At 32.0% G+C, this 23,703-nt stretch overlaps 1 protein-coding gene across 1 annotated transcript; it reads right to left on the bottom strand.

Annotated features, from left to right (window-relative positions):
• Positions 1 to 15,627: 15,627 nt before the first annotated feature.
• Positions 15,628 to 18,045, bottom strand: LOC117908564 (two-pore potassium channel 1-like). The gene is made up of 3 exons (XM_034822211.1): positions 17,957 to 18,045; positions 16,094 to 17,032; positions 15,628 to 15,975 (listed from the first exon to the last, which is right to left on the bottom strand). Exons 2-3 carry the CDS (start codon positions 16,993 to 16,995, stop codon positions 15,825 to 15,827), a joined length of 1,053 nt encoding a protein of 350 aa, XP_034678102.1. The 5' UTR covers positions 16,996 to 17,032; positions 17,957 to 18,045; the 3' UTR covers positions 15,628 to 15,824.
• Positions 18,046 to 23,703: the final 5,658 nt, after the last annotated feature.

The following is a 23,703-nucleotide window of genomic DNA, read 5'->3' as shown; positions in this document are numbered from 1 at the left end:
GATTTGCTTTATGGAAAACAAAGGTTAGTAAATATGCACAAAATAATCACATGCATGTATTAGAGTGGAGTAAATCAATCATGTATAGCAATCGATTAATCAACCAATCAATCAATGAGGAAATCACATATGTTGGGCCCCCCACCAAAGCCCGATTTATTTTAACATGAATTGGTCTTACAAATTCTATTGTTTTAGAATTATGAGAAAAAAACATTCTTGCTTATATAAAATCAAGAGAAATAGAAGATATTTGAAAACCATAGTGGAGTTAACACTGTTCAAGAGAAAATTGGATTTTTGAAATTTATTTGAAAATTTGGAGTCTCGAAGATTACTGGAAAACCAGAGTTTTGAAAATTAAATTTAAGAATTGGAATTTTGGATATTAAATTTAAAAGAAATTGGAATTTTGAAAGTTAAATTTAGGAAATAGAACTTTGGAAATTAAATTTAAGAATTCAAATTTTAGAAATTAAATTTGAAAGAAATTGGAGTTTTAAAAATCAAATTTAGGAAATGGAATTTTGGAAATTAAATTTGAAAGAAATTAGAATTTTGGAAATTAAATTGAAGAATTTGAATTTTGGAAATTAAATTTGAAGGAAATCAGAATTTCGGAAATTAAATTTGAAAGAAATTGGAGTTTTAAAAATTAAATTTAGGAAATGGAATTTTGGAAATTAAATTTTAGAATTGGATTTTGGAAATTAAATTTAAGAATTTGGATTTTGGAAATTAAATTTGAAAGAAATTGGAGTTTTAAAAATTAAATTTAGGAAATGGAATTTTAGAAGTTAAATTTAAAAGAAATTGGATTTTGTAAATTAAATTTGAAAGAAATCAGAATTTTGTAAATTAAATTTGAAAGAAATGAAATTTTAGAAATTAATCTAGGAATTTATTTGAAAAATTGTTTAAAGATGGAACTTTTGAAATAAATAAATAAATAAATAAATGGAATAATGATGATAATAACGAAAATAATAATTGAATAAAAGAATGTGGATAATGGAATTTTTTAGATTAGAAATTAGATTCAAAAGTCATATTTTTGAAGAATTGTTTGAAGATGGAATTTTAAAACAAATAAATAAATGGAATAATAATAATAATAATGAAAATAATATTTAAACGAATGAACATGAATAGTAAAATTTTTTAGATTTGATAATTTAATTTGGAAGACGAGAATTTTTTTTAAATAAATAAATAAATAAATAAATAGAATAATAATAATAGTGAAAATAATAATTAAATAAATGAACGTAAATATTAAAATTTTTGAAATTGAAAATTAAATTCGGGAATCGGAATTTTAAGAATTACTTAAAAATAGAATTTTAAAAGTAAATAAATAAAATAATAATAATAACAAAAAGAATAATGATTAAATAAATAAATATGGAAATGGGAATTCCGGAAGATTATTCTAAAATGAAAGTTTTAAAATTATTTGAGAAGTGGAATTATAAAAGGAATTTTGGAAAATTGGAATTAGGAAAATCGTTAAAATAATAAGAAAATAAATAAAAAGTCAAAAGCTTATTGGGCCATGTGCCAAAGTGAAGGTGGGCCAAGGTGGAAAAAGGTTTTCAAATGATGTTTGAACATCCTGACAGCCCAAAGAAAAATAAAACAAAATCTTGCAATGTGCAAATGCATGAATTTACATCTATGCCCCACCATTCAATATCACCGCCAAACCAAAAGAAAACCCACCAGTCCGGAGGCCGTCCTCTGCCATCAGCAATAAGCACAAGCTCTGATTTCTCAAATTACAAAATAGCCCCACGGAAAGAAATTCAATTTCGAATCTCCACCAAAAACTCCAATAATTGCCTATCAACTCCACCCAAACTGCAAAACACTAATAATTCAACCACCCTCCAGACCAGGCGTAGACGCTCCACTTCTACATATTTTGGCACGTATTCTGTCAAGATTATTGGATGCTGCCCATGAGGCCTGTTAATTAGTCGAATGGTTCTCAACCGAGCTTGAAGCTTTGTTGAGTCATAACCAGCTTCCCCTTGTTGTTGGCTCTCAGTGAGGGATATTTCGGATTGAAGACCTCTACCATATCTCTCATAATATATCATGGGCAGAGAAGCAATGGAGATAGGATTGATTCTTCTTGATTTTAGGAGCTCTATTAACTCCAATTCCAACTTAACTGGAAATTCCGAACCAGTGAGAATTATGGGACCCGTACCCACACCGGAATTTTCTACTATCGTCTTTGGATAACACACCACCGCATGGGTCAATCGGTTTTGTTTTGTACGCTGCCACTGTAAATACTCTGAAGGAGGAAGACTTCAGCCCAAATGCTCTGGAAATGCTTCTCACATAATCCAAAGAACCTGGACACACTTTTCATTTGGGTCATCTCTTCTTTGAACCCATTTCATAATTCCTTCTCTAACATCAGGATTTCACAGCTCATTTTGTAAAGGCCACTCAATATTTTTTTTCTTTTTTTTGTTCCTCTCTGATCTCCCACAAACCAACAATGAACTCACCAGTTTAAAATGACATATATGGAAGAAGAAAAAGCAGAGGTTAAAAACAGGGTAAATCTCAAGGAAGAAACAAATGGGAGAGACCAGATGACAAACATGTTGAGCCCCATTTCAAGCACTAATCCATGGGCCATGGGCAGGGGAGTGATGGAGTGCATTAACATGATTCATATAAACGCATATCCACAATAACCTCAAGTAAAATCAGAGAAGGTAAGAGAATAACATAGCAAACACATCCCAACCATGCATGGAAGCTAAAACAATCATAAAAATGTACGAAGAATAATGTGATAAGAACATATGAACTGAAAAATCAACAATCCCCACACCTAGGAGATCTCCACTCTAACGGAAATGAACGAGAAAACTCATGAGCTCTTCTTCCTCTCTCTTGCTTCCCTGCCCCCCTAGCTTCCTCCTAATCGGCTGATCAAATCCTCCATCTCTTCCTATTTCTATCTTCTCCCGTAAGCTAATACCTGTTTCCCTATGCACCCCTCAGCAATCTCCATCCTCAATCACCATCATGTGCGGGCTATGCTCTTTGCCACACGTCCATGCAGCTGGTTTTTCTCTAGAAAGAGGTCCTCCCCACTTCAAGAAAATGGAAAAAATCTCACTCTCCCGGGTGGTCCCAAAATAAAAGAAAAACAACTATTGGTTTTTGAAGGGGTCTACAATAATATAATAAAATTAGGAATATTAATTTGTATTATTATTATTATTATCATAACAATCTAGCCACCTTCAATCTCTAGGTTTAAGAAATCATTGTTCTTTGCAACTAACATACTATCCTTTAAAGTCATACATTCTGTAATAATAATTATGAAAACATTACCTATATGCCTACTTGCAACCATTTTTATAATTCCATTATAGTCTCTAATAACTCATCTGGAAACACTTTTATTTTCTATCCTTGAATCATCAAAATTTAATTTGAATCTTCCATTCATTGGAGAAATTCAACGAATGCATTTTTTCAACAATTCAAAGGGCATTGTGTCCTTCGATTTGAAGATAAGAGTCAATCATATAATCTTAAAAATTTTGGAAGTTTAAGGTAATTTTTTCAATGATAAAAAAGGGGTTGGGTTGGATCTTCCTAAAAATTACTTCATTTCTATATTTAAAATAATCTTTTTATTACCAAGTAGAAGCCATCTTATTTAATTTTTTTTTTTAATTGAAACCATATTTATCAAATGAGATTTCATTTTTGAACTGGAATCACATTTGATAAATGCAATGTCACTCTTGAACTTTTCATACTATTTAATTTCACACCTGTAACTTTTGCACTTTTTAATTTCACACTTTTGCATAATTTTTATGATTTTATTTTTTATTTTGTCTTCCTTGTTCATATAACTTCATTAATTTAAGATTATTTATTTATTGATAACTAAAAGATTAATTTATTAGTAGTTTTATAAATATATCTTTATTGAAATATTATTACTCTTAAGTTTCCATATATGGTTTTTTATTTATTAATTTAAAGCATATGCTTTTAATTTCACGTAAATAAGAGTATTATTTGTACACACACAATATATATGCCTGAAAATACATTTTAAAATTAGTTAATGAAATTAATTTGAAAAAGTCTACTACAAAATGTAATTTTTACAATTTTAATTAAAGTCACAAAAAATACCTACTAAACATTCATATAGTGGGATAAAAAAAGTAAATAATTTCATATGCCTCCACAAAGAGAAAACTTATATCTAACTTGTACTCTCTTCCGGCCATCCATCTCTAATTGTAACAGGTACTAAATCTACATGTTATATGTGATGAACATCTATTTATGATGGAATCGAAAATAGAGGTGGTGATGGTAGTACTCTAGGTTGACATGGGTCATGCCTACCCATTGTAATGCTTGGGAGTAAATCCAACAGAGTAGATGTAGCGGTCTCTACAGGTATAAGGACAAATATTAATGGGTTTGATGGTGGAAGAGTATTCTACTTGTGTACGATCGATGTCCTAAACTTAGGCCCTAATGACGTAGCTAAGGAAGTATCAAGGTGCAGTGAAAGTGGGTCGACAGATGAGGTAGGCAAGCACTGAAGGTGGGTTTGAAGAGATAGTAGGTATTAACAATAAGCCTAAAGAGGTGGGAAACTGTATTGATGGTGGGTATGAAGAATTGAGGGACTACACTGATGGTAGTCTAAAAAGATAGGGGCTTTGTATTGATGTTGGATTTGAAAAGGTGGGTGATCATACCGATCGTGGGTCTAAATAAGTAAAGGGTATTTTGATGCTAGGTCTAACGAGGAGATCAGTTGGCAACTAAATTTTGTTTTGATATGATAAACGATAAAAATCCATTAATAAAAAATGAAGGGTAAGAAAGAAAGTGAAAGGGATTTAGCTAATTGATATTTTTTGTTTGTGTTAGTTTGCATTAGCTAGGTTTTTTTTTTAGACTTTATTATTATTATTATTATTATTATTATTATTTTAAGAAAAACATAACATTTGTAATTGATGAATGAGCATACCTAACTTGAAAGAAGTTTATAGAATACTATCTTACTTGCTTGATCTTAAAAGACTTATTGTGTAGATTGAAATTGATATGACTTTGAAGTTTTGATTTTCCCAAGGGTCATTTCTATTTGAGTTTTGACACATACTGTCCACTCTAAACCCTAAATATAATATAAAAAACTAGTTTAACCTTGAAACTTAGACTTAATTATCTTGGTAACATGGATTACTTTTGAATTAAGTTGAGACACCTTGAAAAGAGGCCAATGAGCCCAAATTGAAATCCTTATATTATATATATATATATACATTTACCTTGAAACTCTAGTAAGGCCAGAGAGGTATATGACCCTAAGGTCTTTGGAGCCTGGTACCCTAAGCCATTTTGGTTGGGAGCCACTGACCTCAATGCTCGTTACATGGGTGGATGGGTGGAGTATGAGCTCAATTGTAAGTGCTAAAGTATTGGATCCTATTTTGAGGAGTCTAGGGTCAAGTTTGAGGAGTTAGTGGTTGGTGAAATTGTCTTATAAACTTATTGCCCTATGCCTTATGGTTAGGAGTCATCGATCTCTGTTACATGGACCATATACAAGGGAGACAACTTTAGCATTGCACTCCTACAAGAAGTCCTTTGAAAATAAATAAATAAAGATAAGTGCATTCTTGACCTATGAGAGAGTGGTTTTTATTTCTTAATATGAATTGAGCTAGGTTGGGGGAAGATTAGTTTTGAATAGTATATCTAAGGGCTATCTTAACTACACTCAAGACTTGCTTAGAAAGATTATTTTGAGGAATAAAAATAAATGCGTCTTTAATGATTTGATTTACATGATATTTTTTCTATTAGAGATAGTAAATAAGTTGAGATTTTGATGATACTTATGGATAGTGAGGTGTGTTTTATTATTGATCATTTGTGCTATGGAATTTAAAAAAAAAAAATACAAAAACATTTTTCAAATGAGTTGTTTAGTTTTTTTAGTTCTTTAGTATTCTTTCTCTTTCTTTTTGTCAAACCATTGTTTCTTGACTAGCAATGTGTTGGTTGGAGGGAATGATTATTGCTCAAAAAGAGTATATTATATAAAACAATGTCATGCATTTCATATCTCTTTAGTAGTAATTATGCCTAAAATACACAATTCATATGTTGTTTCCCTTGCAAGAGTTACTAACAATTTTTATAAGTTTTGTTCATATCTCTTTAGTAGTAATTATGCCTAAAATACGCAATTCATATGTTGTTTCCCTTGCAAGAGTTACTAACAATTTTTATAAGTTTTGGAGTTATTTCAAGGTGTGATTTTTAATGAATTGAGTGACAAAAGAGATGAATCAACTTGAAGAGGGTAAATAATATTGATGATGATCCAAATGCATAATTTAAAAGGGTGGTTTATCTTATTGGAATATAGAAAATTTGAATGATTTATGAAGCTAAAATTCCTAAAGTTTGAGATTTGACAGTATTTGAGCCATATTCCTAGCAATGCAAACTGGTTTGGATAAGGATTAAGTTGATTGGAGGTAGCTAACTTGATATTAAAGGAAAAAATTTGAAGAAATGATAATGAAAAGCTGAAAAACAAACTTTAACTAATTTCACATGCTTATGCGAAATTTCGTATGCTCGTGCGAATTGGACCAAAGAAGGAGAATATGCAATAGCTTGAAAAGACGATTTCACATTACCATGCAAAATTTCGCATGAAGTTGCGAAATGGTCCATAAAAGCTTCAAACATGCTGCTACCACTTACCTTGGGATTTCACACGATCGTAAGAAATGAGAAATGCTCATGTCAAACTATTGGTAGTCGTGCAAAATGGCCAAATCTCGTGTGAAAATATGTTCTTGGGGTCAAATTCCTAAATTTTGAATTTGGAAATCTTTAGAAGACTAATGAGATGTTGTCAAATGTCCACTTGACCTTAGCTTATTAATAGGAATTTGAATTTCTTATTAAGAACTTTTTAACCCTTTTGATTTTAGAATTTTCTAGAGACTCTCTTTCCTTCAATATAATTGTTTATTTTCTTTCATTTTCCCTTATTTTCTTAGTATCCAAACATACCTTGTGAGACCAAATCTCCAAGCATGAGGGGCTAAATCTCATTTTTCTTAGAGAAAAAAATATTTAGAAGTAAGATCTATGGTGATATAAAGAAACAAAACTTTAATTGCCAAGTAATTTGATTCAATTGATTGATTAATTGAATTTTAGAGATTTTCCTCTTCAAGTTGCCTTGAATGACTACTATAATGTAAACTAGGTAGATTAATTAAATTCTTAAAGCTAGATTTAATGAGATTGAATAGTTGCATTATATAAATCATTGGAAGATGATTTAAGACAAATTGAATAAATGGTTTGAATTAATCTTTTGAATTAAATCACCTAATTTGAAGAAAATTTGGATCTATACTTCAAATTAAATAAAAAATCAGTTTAGATGATAATTTAGATTTTCAATACAACTTGATGAATGATAGATCTCAACACCTATTCACCATAATGATTTTCAATAATATACACAAACGAATATTTACAAGAACTAATAAAAATAAAACAAAATAAAAGTGGGAAATAAAATATGTACTCAAATAAACTTACAACAAGCTCCACGTGTCATAAATTTGTATTCAGCCAACAAGATTGCAGAATGTGCACATGCAAAAACAAAAATAGCACAAATGTAAATATCCAGAGATGTACAAAATCCTAAACAAATATTCAAATTTCAAATTAGTCCAATAATTTTCAACAATTTAAAATGGGTCAAAATTAACAAATATAACACAACAAAAATATCTCACATATCCTAGATCCCAATCTAAAATTTCCAAATTAATAGCTAAAATATAAGCTCAATTAATCAAACGATAAATTAAAATAAATCTCATTAGATCTAAATTTAATATCTCATCATTCAAGCCCAATTTAACAAGCAAACCTAAATCCACAACCAAAATCAACCCAATTTAATATTCAAACCCACATCCAAAATATACTATAATATTACATTATATCCAAATTAAATAATTCAAATGAGTACAACCATATAAATTATCAACTAATTTAGCCAAAATCAACAAATTCCAAATTAATAAATTTCAAATTAATTCACCAACAATAAATTAACCCAAATTTCATATTAATTTACCAACAACAAATTAACCCATTTCATATTAATTCAACAATTCAAATTTCATAAATAACAATTACTATTAAAATAAAAGAAAATAATAATAATAATAATAATAATAATAATAATAATAATAATAATAATAGAAAATGAGTGGGATGGGAAAGTGAGGGAATGAGAGAAAATGGGAGTCGTCGGCCGATAGTGGCTCGCTGGGGGCAACAGGCAGGTGATCTTGTTAGCGACAGTTGATGGCTTTTCTGGGAAACAAAAAAAAAAAAAAAAAAAAAAATGAAGAGTAGAATAAAATGGAGAAATGAGAGGAAGATCAGAGAAGAGGGGGGAAGAGAAAAGAGTCGCGTGGTGCGTCTCTAAAGTGGGGTATGGTGGAGAAAGAGAAAGAAAAAAAATGGAGAAAAAAATATTGGAAGAAAAATGGGTAGGAGAAGAAGAAAAAAAAACGGGGGAAGAAATGATAGGGGGACGTGGAGTCGGCTATGTTAAGGGGAGTTGCAGAGAGGATAAGAGAAAAGTTGGGGAAGAAAATAGGGAAAAAAATGAGGGCTCACCGTGTGGGAGAAAAAATGGGGGCTCACCGTGTGGGAGTTGGGAGGGAAAGCAAAAAAGGAAAAAAATAAAAATAAAGAGAGGAATGGGGGGTGGGGGCCGACCGGTTGCTATTGGGGGAGAGGAACAAAAGGAAAAAGCATGGGGAAGCAAAAATGGAGGGTGGTTGGTCGTTCTCAGGAATGGAGAGAATGGGAGGGAAAAAATAGAGGGCCCGCCGAAGGAAGGAAAGGAGAGTGGGTAGGAGAAAAAAATAATAATAATAATAAAAAAGAACTGGGAAGAAATGAGAGGGGCATGTCATGTGGGGGGATGGGGGGTTGGTGAAGGTAGAGAAAAAGTGGGTGGGGTAGGGGGAATGTAAGAAGAGAGAGGAGAGAGAAGAGAGAAAGAAAAAGAAAAAGAAATAAAAATAAAATAATAATAATAATATAATAATAATAATAATAATAATAATAATAATAATAATAATAAAAGTAATAGTAATTAAATAAAATAATATATAAAATAATAAAAACTAATAATTAAACGGTGAGTGGACTAGAAAAAATTATATGTAATTGAGATTTAAAATCTAATGACAAAATTAGGCTCAAAATTAATGTAAAAATAAAATTAGAACAAATTTTGGGGTCTACACAAAATTTGATTGTTTTACATTGAATTGTTCTTCCCAAAATTAAAATCACTGTTATTTTTATTTTTATCATGAATTGTTAATCAATTTTTACTTGATCTCTTTTATTTCTTTTATTCCTATTCAAGTTTTAATTGTAAAAATGTGGATCCCGCACTTCGGCTCAATGCGTTTCCCACTCGATGGTGAGTTCGATTTTTATTTTATTCGAAATTTTGATTTTTATTGATTAAGAAATGACTTGGAGTCGCCACTTATTTTTGTTTTATTTTTAAAGGGTAAACAAAATAAGAAAGAAAAACCCTAAGTGTGACTCCTTATTTGGAAAAGGTGGTCTACGAAAAATCGAATCGGGTTCGGGGGTCAGGTAACTTATCGGGAAGGTACAGTAAAGACCGTAACACCCTTCTAAGTTCCTAAAGTCGGGTCTCTACTAATAAAATGAAGTAATCATGGCAATTGATGAGGGAATCAATGAATACTCAGAGTGATCATGTACATGTGAGAATCGGGACATGCATAGACAGCGATTAGAGGGAAAATGGGTACATACTTAGGCAACGATCCACCATGCGCTATCAATAGAGGGGTTAGTGCACAATTTAGGAATAATTTCTAGCATGCATGTCAAAGAGCAAGATAAATCAATCATGTATCATAATCAAATCGATCTATTAGTCAATCAATCGATCAGTCACATATGTGGGGCCCCCACCAAAACCCGTTTATTTTACATGAATTAATCCCATAAATTCCATTGTTTGGAATTATGAAAAATTCGTTCATGCTTATTAAAAACAAGAGGAACGGAAGATTGTTTGAAGACCAGAATGGAATTAAGCTATTTGAGAGAAAATCGGATTTTTGAAATTCATTTGAAAAATTGGAGTCTCGAAAGTTATTTAAAGAAAATTGGGATTTTAGAGTTTATTTGAAGATCGGACTTTTAGGAATTAAATGCGGGAATTTTGAAAGAGATTGGAATTTTGAAAATGATTTGAGTGTTCGGGATTTTTAAAAAAATCAATTACGAAAATTGGGACATTGGAAATTAAATTTTAAAAGAAATCAGAATTGAAAGTTATTTGAGAAGCAGAAACTATGGAAATTGAATTATAAAAATTGGAAATCTTGGAAATCATTCGAAGGCGGAATTTTTAGAAATAATGAATAAAATAATAGTGATAATGATAATAATAAGTAACGGGATAAATACAAGAATTGGAGCATGAGAAACTGAAAATTAAGTTCGAAAATTAGAGAATTGGAATTTCAGAGAACTAAATTTCGAAATCGGAATTTTGAGGAACTATTTAAAGACGGAATTTTAAATAAATGAATAAGTGAATAAATAAATGAATGAAATAATGATGATGAAGTAATAATGGTTGGATAAATAATTGCGGAAGTTAGGGGTTTCGGAAATTGGGAATTGGATTTAGGGATTGGAAATTTGATGAATTACTTAGGAATGAAATTTTAAATGAACGAACAACCGAGTAAATAAATAAGTAAAATAACGAAAATAATAATGATTGGATAAATAATCACGAAGACGGGAATTTTGGAAATTGGAAGTTGAATTTAGAGAGGGGATTTTAAATAAGTGGATAAGTGGATGAGTGAATAAATAAATGAATGGAATAATAATGATGGCGAAATAATAAAGATCAGGTAAATAATTGCGAAAGATAGAATTTTTAGAGATTGAAGATTAAACTTAGAGATTGAAAATCTACGAAATTATTTAGAGATGAGATCTTTGATATATGAATAACTAAATAAATAAATGAATGAGATAACATTAATAACGAGAATAATCATTAAACATCGGGATATGAACGGTGGAGTTTTTGAGACTGGAAATTAAATTTGGAAGTCGGGTTATGAAGAATCGAACTTTTATGATTGGGAAAAATAAATAAATATGGAATAATAATGCTAATTAACGAAAATAATATTTAAACGAATAAAAAATGAATAGTGGAATTTTTTAGATTGAAAATTAAATTAGGACATTGGATTTTTTTTGAAGAGTTGGATTTAAATGAATGAGATTTTTAAAAGAGAATAAATAAATACATACAAAATAATAATAATAATTAACAAACATAATATTTAAACGAATGAAATTGAATAGTGGAAATTTTAAGATTGAAAATTAAATTTGGACGTTGGATTTTTGAAGAATTTGAATTAGACTTTAATGAATGAGATTTTTAAAAGATGATGAATAGGTACATATGAAATAATAATAATAATAATTAATAATCATAATATTTAAACGGGTGAAATTGAATAGTATAAATTTCGATATTGAAAATTAAATTTGGAAGTTAGGTTTTTGAATAATTGAACTTTAATGATTTGAATTTTTAAAAGAAATAAATAAATAAATATGAAATAATAATAATAATAACCGAAATAATGTTTAAACAAATGAACGTGAATAGTAGAATTTTTTTTAGATTGAAAATTAAATTCGAAAGTTAGGTTTTTGAATAATTGAACTTTAATGATTGGATTTTTTTTTAAATGAATAAATAAATAAATGGAATTATAATAATAATGATCAAAATAATATTTAAGCGAATGAAAGTGAATAGTGGAATTTTTGAAGCCCGGAACTTAATATCTGAAATCGGAATTTTGAAAAATTTATTTAAGGATGAAATTTTAGAAATAGATAAATAAATAAATAATAATAATAATAGTAACGAAATGATGGTTAAATAAATAAATGTGAAAATTAGAATTTTGAAAATAGGAAATTAAGTTTGGAGATAAGAGTTTCGAAAATTTGTTTAAAGATAGAATTTTAAAATGAATAAATAAACGGAATGATAATAACGAAAATAAATGATTAGTGAACATTAGAAATTCTAAAACGGGAAATTAAATTCGGTCGGGATTTTGATAAATTGTCTAAGGATGGAATTTTAAAATAAATAAATGAATAAATTAATAGAATAATGATAATGAAATAAATAATTAAAGAAATGGACGTGAATATGAGAATTTTTTAAATGAGAAATTAAATTCGGAAGTCAAGATTTTGAAAAATTGAATTTAAAAGTTTGAACCTTGGAAAGTTAAATTTAAAATTATGATTTTAGAAAATAATTTTGAGAATTGAATCTTGAAGAAATAAATTTTTTCTTTTCTTTTTTTTTTTTTATTTAAAAAAATGGAGTTTCGGAAATGCGAATTTTTAGTAGTCATTTGAAATTTGGACTTGACATGAAATTATCTAAAAAAACCGGGACTACAAGGATCATTTAAAAAAAAAAAAAAAAAAGAATTTGTAGAAATCAAATTTGGTCACATGTTTATGCCGGATCGCTTTTTTTTTTTTTTTTTTTTTTTTTTTTTTTTTTAAATAATTTGTAGAAATCAAATTTGGTCACATGTTTATGCCACTTATGGTGATTCCCAGGTCACCTTAGAATTGCCACTTTTCACTTTTTTTTAATCTTTTACATGTCACAGTGGGTTGCCACTTATGGAAGAATAAAAGTGAAGCCTGCCTTTCATCCTCCTCACCGGACCTCCCTCCCGAGGACATTATTTCCATGAAGCTTATTAGCTTGTGTGTCAGCAATGAACATGTTGACTGGTGCTGGCAAAAATCTAGAAGGCTCCGCAACCTAAATGATGCCTCAAACTTCCATCCTATACTACCATAGTCCCGGGACTTCCAGGTAGTTTACATAATAATGGTTGGTATTTTTCAAAAGCAAAAGGAGAAGGCTCAAGAAGCAAAGCACGCTCAAAGTCCATTAATCAAGACTCCATCTCATGCTACACTTAATGGGTCTAAACAGGTGAGACAAGTAGAGAGCAGTGACATGATTAATCAAACATCAAGCTCAAAAACAATCCATACATCAGTTATTGACAGGAGAAATCAAAGAGGGTAGAAAAGAACCAAAATAGAGCAAGCATAAAAACAAACTCAAATTCAACAAAACTCAATCTACAACCAGACAAACTAACAATGCTTAAGTAGTAAGAAAAGATGATGAGGAACAATGATAATGAAGAAGACCCTAAACAAAAAAAAACGATACTCCATACCTGTGAAACTCTTCTCCAATGAAGCTCACTTATCTTACCGCCCTCTCTGCCTCCTCTACCAGCCAGATTTTAAAAGCTTCTCTGCTTTCTCCCCTTGCTCCTCTGGTAACTCTCTCTCTCTCTCGTAATCTGCTGCCCCCCCCCCCCCCCCCCCTCCCCCCACGTTCTCGCCCCAGCTCCTTCCCCGTTCCGAAAAAAAAACCCCCACCTGCAGCTATACCCACTCTCCTATTCTTCCCATCAGCCAGCATGGCTTTCTCCAACCACCTTCATGGGCAACCATGCCCCCCCCACGTTCTCGCCCCAGCTCCTCCCCCGTTCCGAAAAAAAAACCCCCCACCTGCAGCTATACCCACTCTCCTATTCTTCCCATCAGCCAGCATGGCTTTCTCCAACCACCTTCATGGGCAACCATGCCCTTGGCCAGTTGCAGGTGCGGCTTGTCTCGTGCATCAGCAGGTTCCCCCCCCCCCCCCCCCCCCCCCCTCCCCTCCCCTTTTCTCCCACAAATGTCATGAAAATGAGCCCCCAAAGTTCTCTCGAGCCCCTCACTTTTAAAAGGGTCTACAAAAAAATAATCAATCCTAATGGACATACCTAAAACCGCAATATTACCATAACTTTTGCTAAAAACCATTTTTAATCGGGCAAAAGTTACTTCAGTATAGTAGAATTAAGTTATAAATTTTGTTTTGATATGATAAAAAACAAAAATTCATCTATGAGTAGGTCATAGACTTGAATTTTAGTATCTTATTTTAACATTATAAGATATTGGAGTGTACTCGAATCTTCCTAATAGGATGTTAAATCAACTTCATCTTTCAATCTTCCTAATAGGATGTTAAATCAACTTCATCTTTCAATCCTTCATCTTCTAATTAGTATCTCAGGATCACATCAAGTTAACCAAACATGATTGAGGATTTTTTCCTCATTACTTATATTTGATTTCCAAGAAAATAGAATGGAAAGCTAAAAAAGAAAAGAAAGAAAACTAAAACAAATAGGAAAAAAAAAATTAAAGATTTATTATACAAAGCATAATATATATATATATATATATGGCCTATAAACTCTCCGACTCCAAAAAAATTTTCCTATGGACCTTCCAACTCATTTAAAAAAAAAAAAATTCTTAACCTTTTGCCATATGTTACTTGGACAATGGAGGGAGCTTTTCGATAATGTGGATCAAAAAGCTTCACTTGGATATCTTAGCCAAATCCTAATAAAGCATAATTATTGTACACCACTATATTATAATAATGATTACAATAAACAAAAGAAAATAAAACAGTATAGTCGTTAGTATTGGACTGATAGCACGGGTTTGGACCCTTGAAAGACCTGTTCACGTGGCCTTGGCCTTATTCTCCACGGAAGGGAAAAGTATGTGCTGTGACATCGTTTTCGTGGTTTCCACGAATGTTCTTAAATTACGTTTAATCAAGATGATGAGATAGTCACTATAGACACTGCAAAACAAAGTGTATCAATCACTATATCTCCCACAAAGGTGTTTGCCTACGGAAGCCAGCTGCCATACACAGAATCTACGCCTTCTATGAGACATGGTGATTGAGACACTTCAAAGAATCACAGTCAAATTACTATTTTGTTTCATAAATAACGTGTTTTTCTTGAATGTTATATCACCATCCCGTATTCAGTGACGTCTAGAACGGAGAACTAATTGGTAAGAATCTGTGCCCCAGTGCAATTTAAGTAGCAACTAGCAGCTCATCGGTAATTGATATCAGGAAGTGGTTCTTGGTGATTCTTTTTGGAAGTCTTTCATTTCACGACATTCTTTTTCAATTTCAGACGCCAGGAAATGAGAATATAGAAGCAATTGAGTCTATATGACGAATGGATTCTAATTTTAGAAAGTATTGGTAGAATAAGAAAAAAACGTTTTTATGATTCTCCTAAAATTACTTTCAAAAAATATTTTTAATAAAAACACTAACAAACAGACCGTAAAAGTGCATGCATGAGGCAACTTATATGTAGTTTACAATGCATAATTCATGAATGTTTGGACACAAATTTTCTACCCTTTGGCCTCTAAGAAAATGAAATTTTTTAGATCAAAACTATTCGACCAGAGCCTGAGATAATTACTTCTTCCACTTCGAATTTTATCAGAGTCTAAGTACAGAAGAAATATATCTTTATTAAAATATATACCTAGTGAGGGTACAATGTAAAAATTGATTGCTTTTCTTTATTGTATCAACGTGGTAGTATGTATGAATTAGAGAGTGGCACCGAGACAACTAATACAAATTTTCTGCACTCGTTTACCCGCAAGTTACCTCTCTATCGTGGTCTTGGTAGCTCACCATGTTAAGATAATTGAGCAAGCTGTACGTCAGTGTTAGACAATGTTCCTGATTGGTCGACGTCTAGTTCTTCAAACTCCTTCATTACAATTGCAATATCTTTTTGGCTGATCTTCCCCATCTCTTTGAGCTTATAGATGATGAAGTCAGACACACTGTAAAAGCAAGAGGAAAGAATGGTTTAGTTGATGGATTTCCATACAAGGCATGATGGAGAAATGGATAATGAGAAAAGGACTAGAAGACTATAGATGAACCCATAATAATACTTACTCGACAACCCCATCTTCGTCAAGATCAGCAGCCTCCAAATCTAGTTTTGTCATCTGCCGGCCAAGCACCCACTTCACTAATTTCTTCTGTCTTCTCTCGGTATTAAGCTCAGCAATGTAGAAGAGCAACTGAGCTAAAGAAATACTACCGGTCAGTATCCAAAATATCGCGAAAACCCGCCCTCCTTGGGTGGTGAAGCTCACATCTCCATAGCCCAGGGTTGTGATGGTACAACAAACACAATAAAATGCATCAACGAAGCTCATTCCCTCCACTTCAGCTAGAAAGACTGTCCCAGCAATGATAACCACCACAAGAATAAGAGACATCACTAGACATTTGTTTTTCACTCTGTTGGTTTCCATCTCCCTCATCATTTCAACCGTACCAACATTTTGGTTCATATGCAAGGCTCTAACTAGCAACATTTCCTGCTTCTCTACCAGATAGTCTGCGGCTTTGCTCAAGCCTAGTGCTATGAGAGCCATCCCTATGAAGACAAAAGCACAGGCAAGTAGCTTTGTAGCAACGCTGTTCGGGACGATGTCTCCATACCCGACTGTGCTCATCGTTACAATACAGAAATAGACAGCATCTACAACTCCATTTGTTTTCGTCCCCCTCATGTGATGCCTGGTGAGGTAGAAGATTACAGTGCCAGCACCAAGGTAAAGGGCCAAGACGGCGATCACTTTAACAACATTTGGGTGGAGTTTACGGCTAATGATTTGAGAGCGGTGCAGTGAGTCAGGGCCAGCAGGATGTGGATGCGTACATGCTGCTACCGGGGCACTTCTACACCGGCGGTATCGTTTTCTCTTGAGGGAAGCTTTTTGATTGGTTTGCGGTGAAGGATTTAACAATCCTGATACTGAGGGCTTTGCTGCAGCACCATGATCCATGAAGATGATTCACCCAACGTGGGAAGTTTCAAAAGGCCTGTGAATCATTTAGAAGTTTCGAAGTTTACACACCCCGCATACAGTATATATCCAGTCTTTATTCTAAATATCATTCAACAATCATAGGTTCTTCTGCAATAAGGGTGTCTTTGACACATCCCCTGGAAACATGATCATCCAATATCTTTTATACATAGCACTCAAAGCTAAAAATTCATCATAAAAAATGAGATCATTGATGAAAATTGACTTTCCACAAGAGTCAAAAACCATCACTGGTTTTAGGATTAGGATTTGAATTAAACCATCAATTGTAAGGATGAATATCATTTCTTGCAATTAGTTCCATTGACAAAGTTGGATTTGTATTAAAAAAAAAAGTGTATTAATTTACAATCAAGTATTTTTCATTAGGCAGATCAGTTCACATCAGATAGTTATGTACCCATAAGTTTCTACTTAGATTTATCTACCAATTAATTAAAAGCATATAATATACTTTGAGAGATGGGGGAAGGGGAGAACAAGATACAACAGTCAACTCTAAAATGATTTCTTTAATGATTTCATTCCAAATTTTCAAACAAAGATTGCTGTAGATCGTGCAATTTGGACCCACAATTATCAGCTTTTTCCGTGAAGATGAACTCCACCATTGGAGGAGACTGATAATAATTTCAGTCAACCAAATCCATGTTTCCCAGATGAATTAAACAACAAAAATTGTTATAAATATGTAAACAAATTCAAAGAGCTTCAGTTGGAAGACAAAACAACAGTCAATTTCAACACCAATAACTCAACCCACTTAAAACCCAAATCCCAAACTTAGAAATACAAATGAAACCCCAGATCAAACCAAGAAGGAGAACAACACGGGTTCTCAAAGAGCAGATCCAAAACCAACCTCCACCACACGATTATAAGGACAAGATTCAAGAGGGAAGGGGAGAATGTTTACCGGTGGAAAATTCAGAGCAGATCCTTGAGAAAGTCTTTGGAAGATGTGAACTATACAGCCTCGAGAAAACTCGGTCTTATAGTGTTGCATGTCTATCGCCAAAGCTGAATGGTGGTTGAAGTGTAGCGGCCCCACATTTGGCCTTGTGAATGAAAAAGGACGAAAAAAAAAACAAAAACACCCGCGGCCAAACATGAATCAGAAAGCAGTACAGATTCCCGCGTTTTCTTTTTATTTTTTGATATTTTTTCTGGCGTAGAAAGGTTCAAAAGCCTTGAAAAATGTTTCAAACGTGAGCCACTAAAGCCAAAGAGGAATTCAACGACTCGTTAAACATGAGTCAACATATTTCCCTCAGTAACAAATGCCTTTTGATTTTGTGTGGACTAACTGAAAGGCTTTCAAACATGTTGTCTACATACAGCCATGGCGACCGCCACCATGGCTAAAAACTTCAAGCAGCCAAGGCGGACAACAATATGCCTGCTTCCTCCCTTGTTCTTCATTTTACTTTTCTAGATTAATTTGAAGTGGAGCATTTCTTTATTTTATTGTATTTTAAATCAAAAGTGAAAATTAAAAAATAAATAAATAAATAAATAAAACAAAAACAAGGTAGGTGGGGGGAGCAGAAACAAGGACTGGATGTGGGAAAGGAAGGTGACAAAGAGGTTCCATCTTCCGTTCCCATTTTTATTTACCAAAAAAGTCAAGGCAAAATGTGACGACATGCGGTCAATTCCAAAAGTTGTTGGTCAACTTTTTTCTTTAATAATTTAGAAATAAAAAATTGAACAATAAAAAGGATTAAATTTCAGAACAAAAACACTTTTTTTTCTTTTTTATTTTGTATTTTAAAGTTTACTTTGGAAAAAATATCAATTCAAGATATATGAATGATTATTGAATTTTGTCAACAAAAAATCTGAAAAATTAACACTTTGCTCTTTTTACTAAAAATATCAATAAAAATAAAAATTAATAATTATTTCATGTTTTATATTATTTAATTTATTTTTACTATAATTGAGTGGACATTTATCTATTAATTAGTTGACATGTTTCAATACACGTGTAATCCTAAAATGACATGTATCATAAGTAATTAGATTAAAATTTGTTACGTGTATGACTTATAAGATGTGGAATTTTAATAATTTCAAACAATATAATAAAATTAATGACACATGTTCAAATGACATTTATAAGATTTTTTTCACTTGGCATCCTAACTTCAAACAAAGGTATAACATGTGGAATAGGGAGCTATGCAAAGTAGGAATGCTATTGGTTGGTTGAAATATAATATAAAATAAATTAAATTTGATTAATCTCAATATACTTGATATTTTCATAAAAAATGGAATTAGGAATAATTTAAATAATACTTTTGTTATCACAATACATAAGAGTGGGATAAGCAAGAGAAATACTTATATAAACAAGTAATTAGTGTAATCAAAGTAACTCTCAGGTGGTAGATGTTATAGCATGATACTTAACTTTTATGAAAGATCGAGAAACAACAGTTTGTTTCTTACCATTAATATTTAAAAAACCGGATTGAACCAATGGTTCAACTGGTTCGATCATCGACGGGTCTATGGTTTGGGCTAGTTCATCATTTGGATTAGAAAAAAGTGTTAAACCGATCGACAATGAACCATGCGACATGGTGGTTCAATTGCTGAACTGAACCTCTCAACTAGTTTTCTAAGAACCAATCTATTATTTTTTTTAACCTAAGAATTATAATGTGGACAAGGATATGAGGCAGATGTGGAGGATAGCAGCAAAGAAGCATTTTTCGACTAAAAGGATGGTGAAAAAAAGGCAACGCAGCTATGTTGTGGTCATGGTTCAATTGTAAGAGAGGAGAAGATTGGGAGGAAAGGAGAGGGGTGGTGATGACGAAAGGGAGATGATGGTGGCCATGATAGGAAAAAGGGAGAGAGGAAGAGTTGGGGTGGAAGTGGGTCCCTCCAATTTTTTTCTCTTTTAGATTTTTTTAGGGATTTATTAAAAGGGATGAGATGGACGGTGGTGGGGATTAGGTCTATTAAATGGGTATCTAAACTTTATAGGAAAAAGTAAAATGTAAGCCACCAAAATTTAAAAGTAAATATTTATATATATTTATATTTATTCATATTTAATTTCAAGATAATAAAAATTAATATTTTTAAGATAATAAATAATAAAATATCTAATAATTAAAATTCAAATATATTTAAATAATAAAATTTTATTTCATGTTAATATATATTTTTACATTTTAATAGAACTAGAAATATCAATAGATTGGTAAATTTTATTCTTATCACAATTTCATCTATTAATATTAAATAATATGAAGAAACATATTTACAATTTTTAATTATTTTATATTTTTAAATTTTTATAATTATTTTGTTTTTAGTAAAACTTAAATTATATATTTATGATATCACGATTTGATCACGATTCAATCAATGAACCATGAACCGATTAACTTTTACAATTCAATAACAAGTTAGATTTTAAAAACTTTATTTATTTACCTCATTCCTCTCTTCATCTACTCATTTTTCTTTTCTATTTTTAAATACAACTTTTATAAAAAGGTCAAATTATCCTCTTCTGTGACCTTCAAATACCTATCCCTCCCAAATCCTAATTCTATTTTGCTCTCTTTTTTCCCCTCCATTTTTTTCCCATCTTCATTAGGATTTGGGAGACCTAATGGTAAAGGCCTCATAGCTTGGGGAAGACCTCAAAAGAGGGATATCAAGAATTCAAAAGGAAAATCAAAATCAAAATCCAAAGCTAGAAGAAAATGTTTTCTTTTTTGCCACAAGAAAGGACATTATAAAAAAAAATGCTATGAAAGGAAAAAGTTAGCAAAAAAGAACGATGATAAGGGTGATGCTTCAATTGTATCTGATGGGTATGAGTTTTCAGATGTTTTAGTGGCTTCTATTAGCCCAAGGGTTCTCCTAATCAGGTTTTGATGATAACAAACCATGGTTAAGTGACTAATTGGTTTGAATGGTAAAGAATCTCAGGTATAAATTCGGAAATTCATCAAAGGACCAAATGGATACAAGATCTCGACTTTCGGAAGACTTTTTATCATAGGAAACAAATGTAAGATGAATTCATGGGTGCACTTAGGGTTTACATATCTTTTTATGCATCTTTGGAAAACTTGGTTTGTTCTTTAAAGTTGCAATTTCATTAAAACCTGAGTTTTATCAAATATACCTTAGGCAAAACGTTTCAAAATTGTCATATTAATTTACTTAAAGACCTTGCCTAAGTACTAGAAAAGAAAAGAAGTGAAAAAGATAGGTTTTTGGGGCCAAAAGGCTAAACTGATCGAGACTCTAGCCAACTGGCTCAACCGGTTGGGGAACCGGTCGACCGGTTGCCCTTGTCCGGTCGAGGAGTGTCAAAAACACACTCTCTCTCTCTTCCAGTAGCCTTCCCTTTCCAGTTAAGGTTCCCTCCTTCCCGGTCGACCTCCGGTCGAGGCAACGATAACCTGCTAAAGCATTAAATGCTCCAACGGTTAGTGAGCCAATAGACCCCCAGCTCGATCGGTTGAGGCTGTTTTTTACTGTTCTTGACTCCCGAGCTTAGAAACCTATAAATTAAGAGCTCCACTTCATTTATGACTGATAGAACACTTGCAATCAATTGTCTACCCACTTGTTCTTGCCTTAAAAGTTCCCATTTCCTTCTTAGTGCATTAAATCCTCACTTGCATGTATTTTAGTGCACCTTTGTGAGTCATCCTAGCTTTGTTATGTATTTGAACTATCATTGAGCTAGGTTGGGGGATTCATTCTTGTAAAAACTGAGTGTTAAAGCCTTCAAGAGGTTTGAATCTTGAAGAGATTGTGCAAGAGCCCATTAGAGTCAGAATCTAAGTGTAAGAAGATTGGAAGCTTGATTGAAACTTCAAGTTAGTGGAACCTTCAATCGGTTAGGAGATTGAAGAGAGTGGACGTAAGCAATGAAGTGTCGAACCACTATAAAATTCGAGTTTGAATTCTCTAACTCTATCTCATTATTTTTTTTTATTCTATTGTGGTTGAATTTGTTGTGTTGAAAAAGTTTTTGAAAAACCTAATTCACCCCCATTTTGGGTGTTTTTTATTTATTTAAGCATAACCTTTATTTTCTCAATTGGTATCAGAGCAAGGCCTCTTGTTTAAGACTTAATCATCTAAAAGGAAATGACTATTCCATCAAGCTCATCTCAAACTAAAATTTTACGAAACATAGAGCTTCATTTTTTACTGGAACCAACTATCCCTATTGGAAAACTAGAATGACTTAGTATTTACAATCAACCAATTTAGATGTATGGGATGTCATTGAAGATGGCCAAACTTTTCCTACAAAACTAGTTGATGAAGTCTTGGTTTCAAAAGCCAAGCAAGAATGGAATGAGCTTGATAGAAGAAATTTTCAATTAAATGCTAAGGCCATTTTTACTTTGCAATGTGCTATGGATAGAAATGAATATAATAGAATATGTCAATGCAAATTGGCTAAAGAAATTTGGAGATTGCTTGAAATAACTCATGAAGGAACAAATCAAGTAAAAGAGTAAAAAATAAATCTACTTGTTCATAACTATGAATTGTTTTCAATGAAAGAAAATGAGACTATTGTTGAGATGATCACTAGGTTCGCCGACATTGTCAATGGTCTTGAAGCTTTGGGGAAAACCTACAAGGAATCCGAAAAGGTGATGAAGATATTGAGGTCACTCTCATCAAAGTGGCATGCAAAGGTCATCGCAATTCAAGAAGCAAAATACTTGACCAAGCTTCCTATAGAGAAACTCATAGGGTCATTAATGACATATGAGATCAATTTGACAAAGAAGCTACAAGAAGGTGAAGACAAAAAGAAGAAGAACATAGCTCTCAAAGCTACAACTAAGGAAGAAGAAGAAGTTGAAGAAGAAAAACAAAGTGAAGAGGATGATGATCTAGCCCTCATCACAAGAAAGCTCAACAAATACATGAGGGGTGAAAGGTTTAGAGGAAGAAGGTTCACCTCTAGAAAAGACCTTTCTAAAGAGGAATCTTCATCTCATGGTGACAAGGAGAAATTGGAAGAGAAAAAAGATTTGGTGTGCTTCAAATGCAAAAAACTGGGACACATTAAATATGATTTTCCTCTCTACAAAAGTGAAGCCAAGAGAAGAATGAAGAAGACAATGATGGCCACTTGGAGTGAAAGTGAAGAATCCTCTGAAGAAGAAAATGAGAAAGAAGTGGCAAACATGTGCTTCATGGCAATAGAAGAACTTGATGAGGTAAACTCTAACTTTAGTGATGAAGATATGCATGATGTTTTTGAAGAATTATATGAGGATTTTGAAAAACTTAGTTTGAAAAATAATTCTCTTAAAAAGAAAATTCAAGAACTTGAAGAAGTGAAATAAAAATTTTCAATTGTTGAAATTTCTAAAACTCATCTTGAAAAAGAAAATGAGATTTTGAGAAATGAAAATGAGATTTTAAAAAAGAAAAATGAATGGTTGACCTCCTTTTTTCCAATTTTTTCTTATGGACAAAAATATTTTGAAATGATTCTAGCTAGCCAAAAATGTGGTTTTGACAAACAAGGGTTATGATTCAAATCTTCAAAAAATCAAAAGTATTTTAAAAATTATTTTATGAAAGAATCCACAAGTGCAAGTCCTTCCACTACTTGAAACTTTTGTGGAAAAGGATGACACATTAGTA

The sequence above is a fragment of the Vitis riparia genome, chromosome 19 (genome assembly GCF_004353265.1).
Source record: "Vitis riparia cultivar Riparia Gloire de Montpellier isolate 1030 chromosome 19, EGFV_Vit.rip_1.0, whole genome shotgun sequence".
Lineage (NCBI taxonomy): Eukaryota > Viridiplantae > Streptophyta > Magnoliopsida > Vitales > Vitaceae > Vitis > Vitis riparia.
The sequence above is the reverse complement of the archived record's forward strand: the minus strand, read 5'-3'. Positions and strand labels throughout refer to the sequence as shown.

Coding starts and splice junctions, on each gene's coding strand:
- LOC117908564 (XM_034822211.1), bottom strand. CDS start 16,995: ATGGATCATGGTGCTGCAGCAAAGCCCTCAGTATCAGGATTGTTAAAT. Junction 15,976..16,093: donor GACGAAGATGGGGTTGTCGA/GTAAGTATTATT, acceptor TTGCTTTTACAG/TGTGTCTGACTTCATCATCT.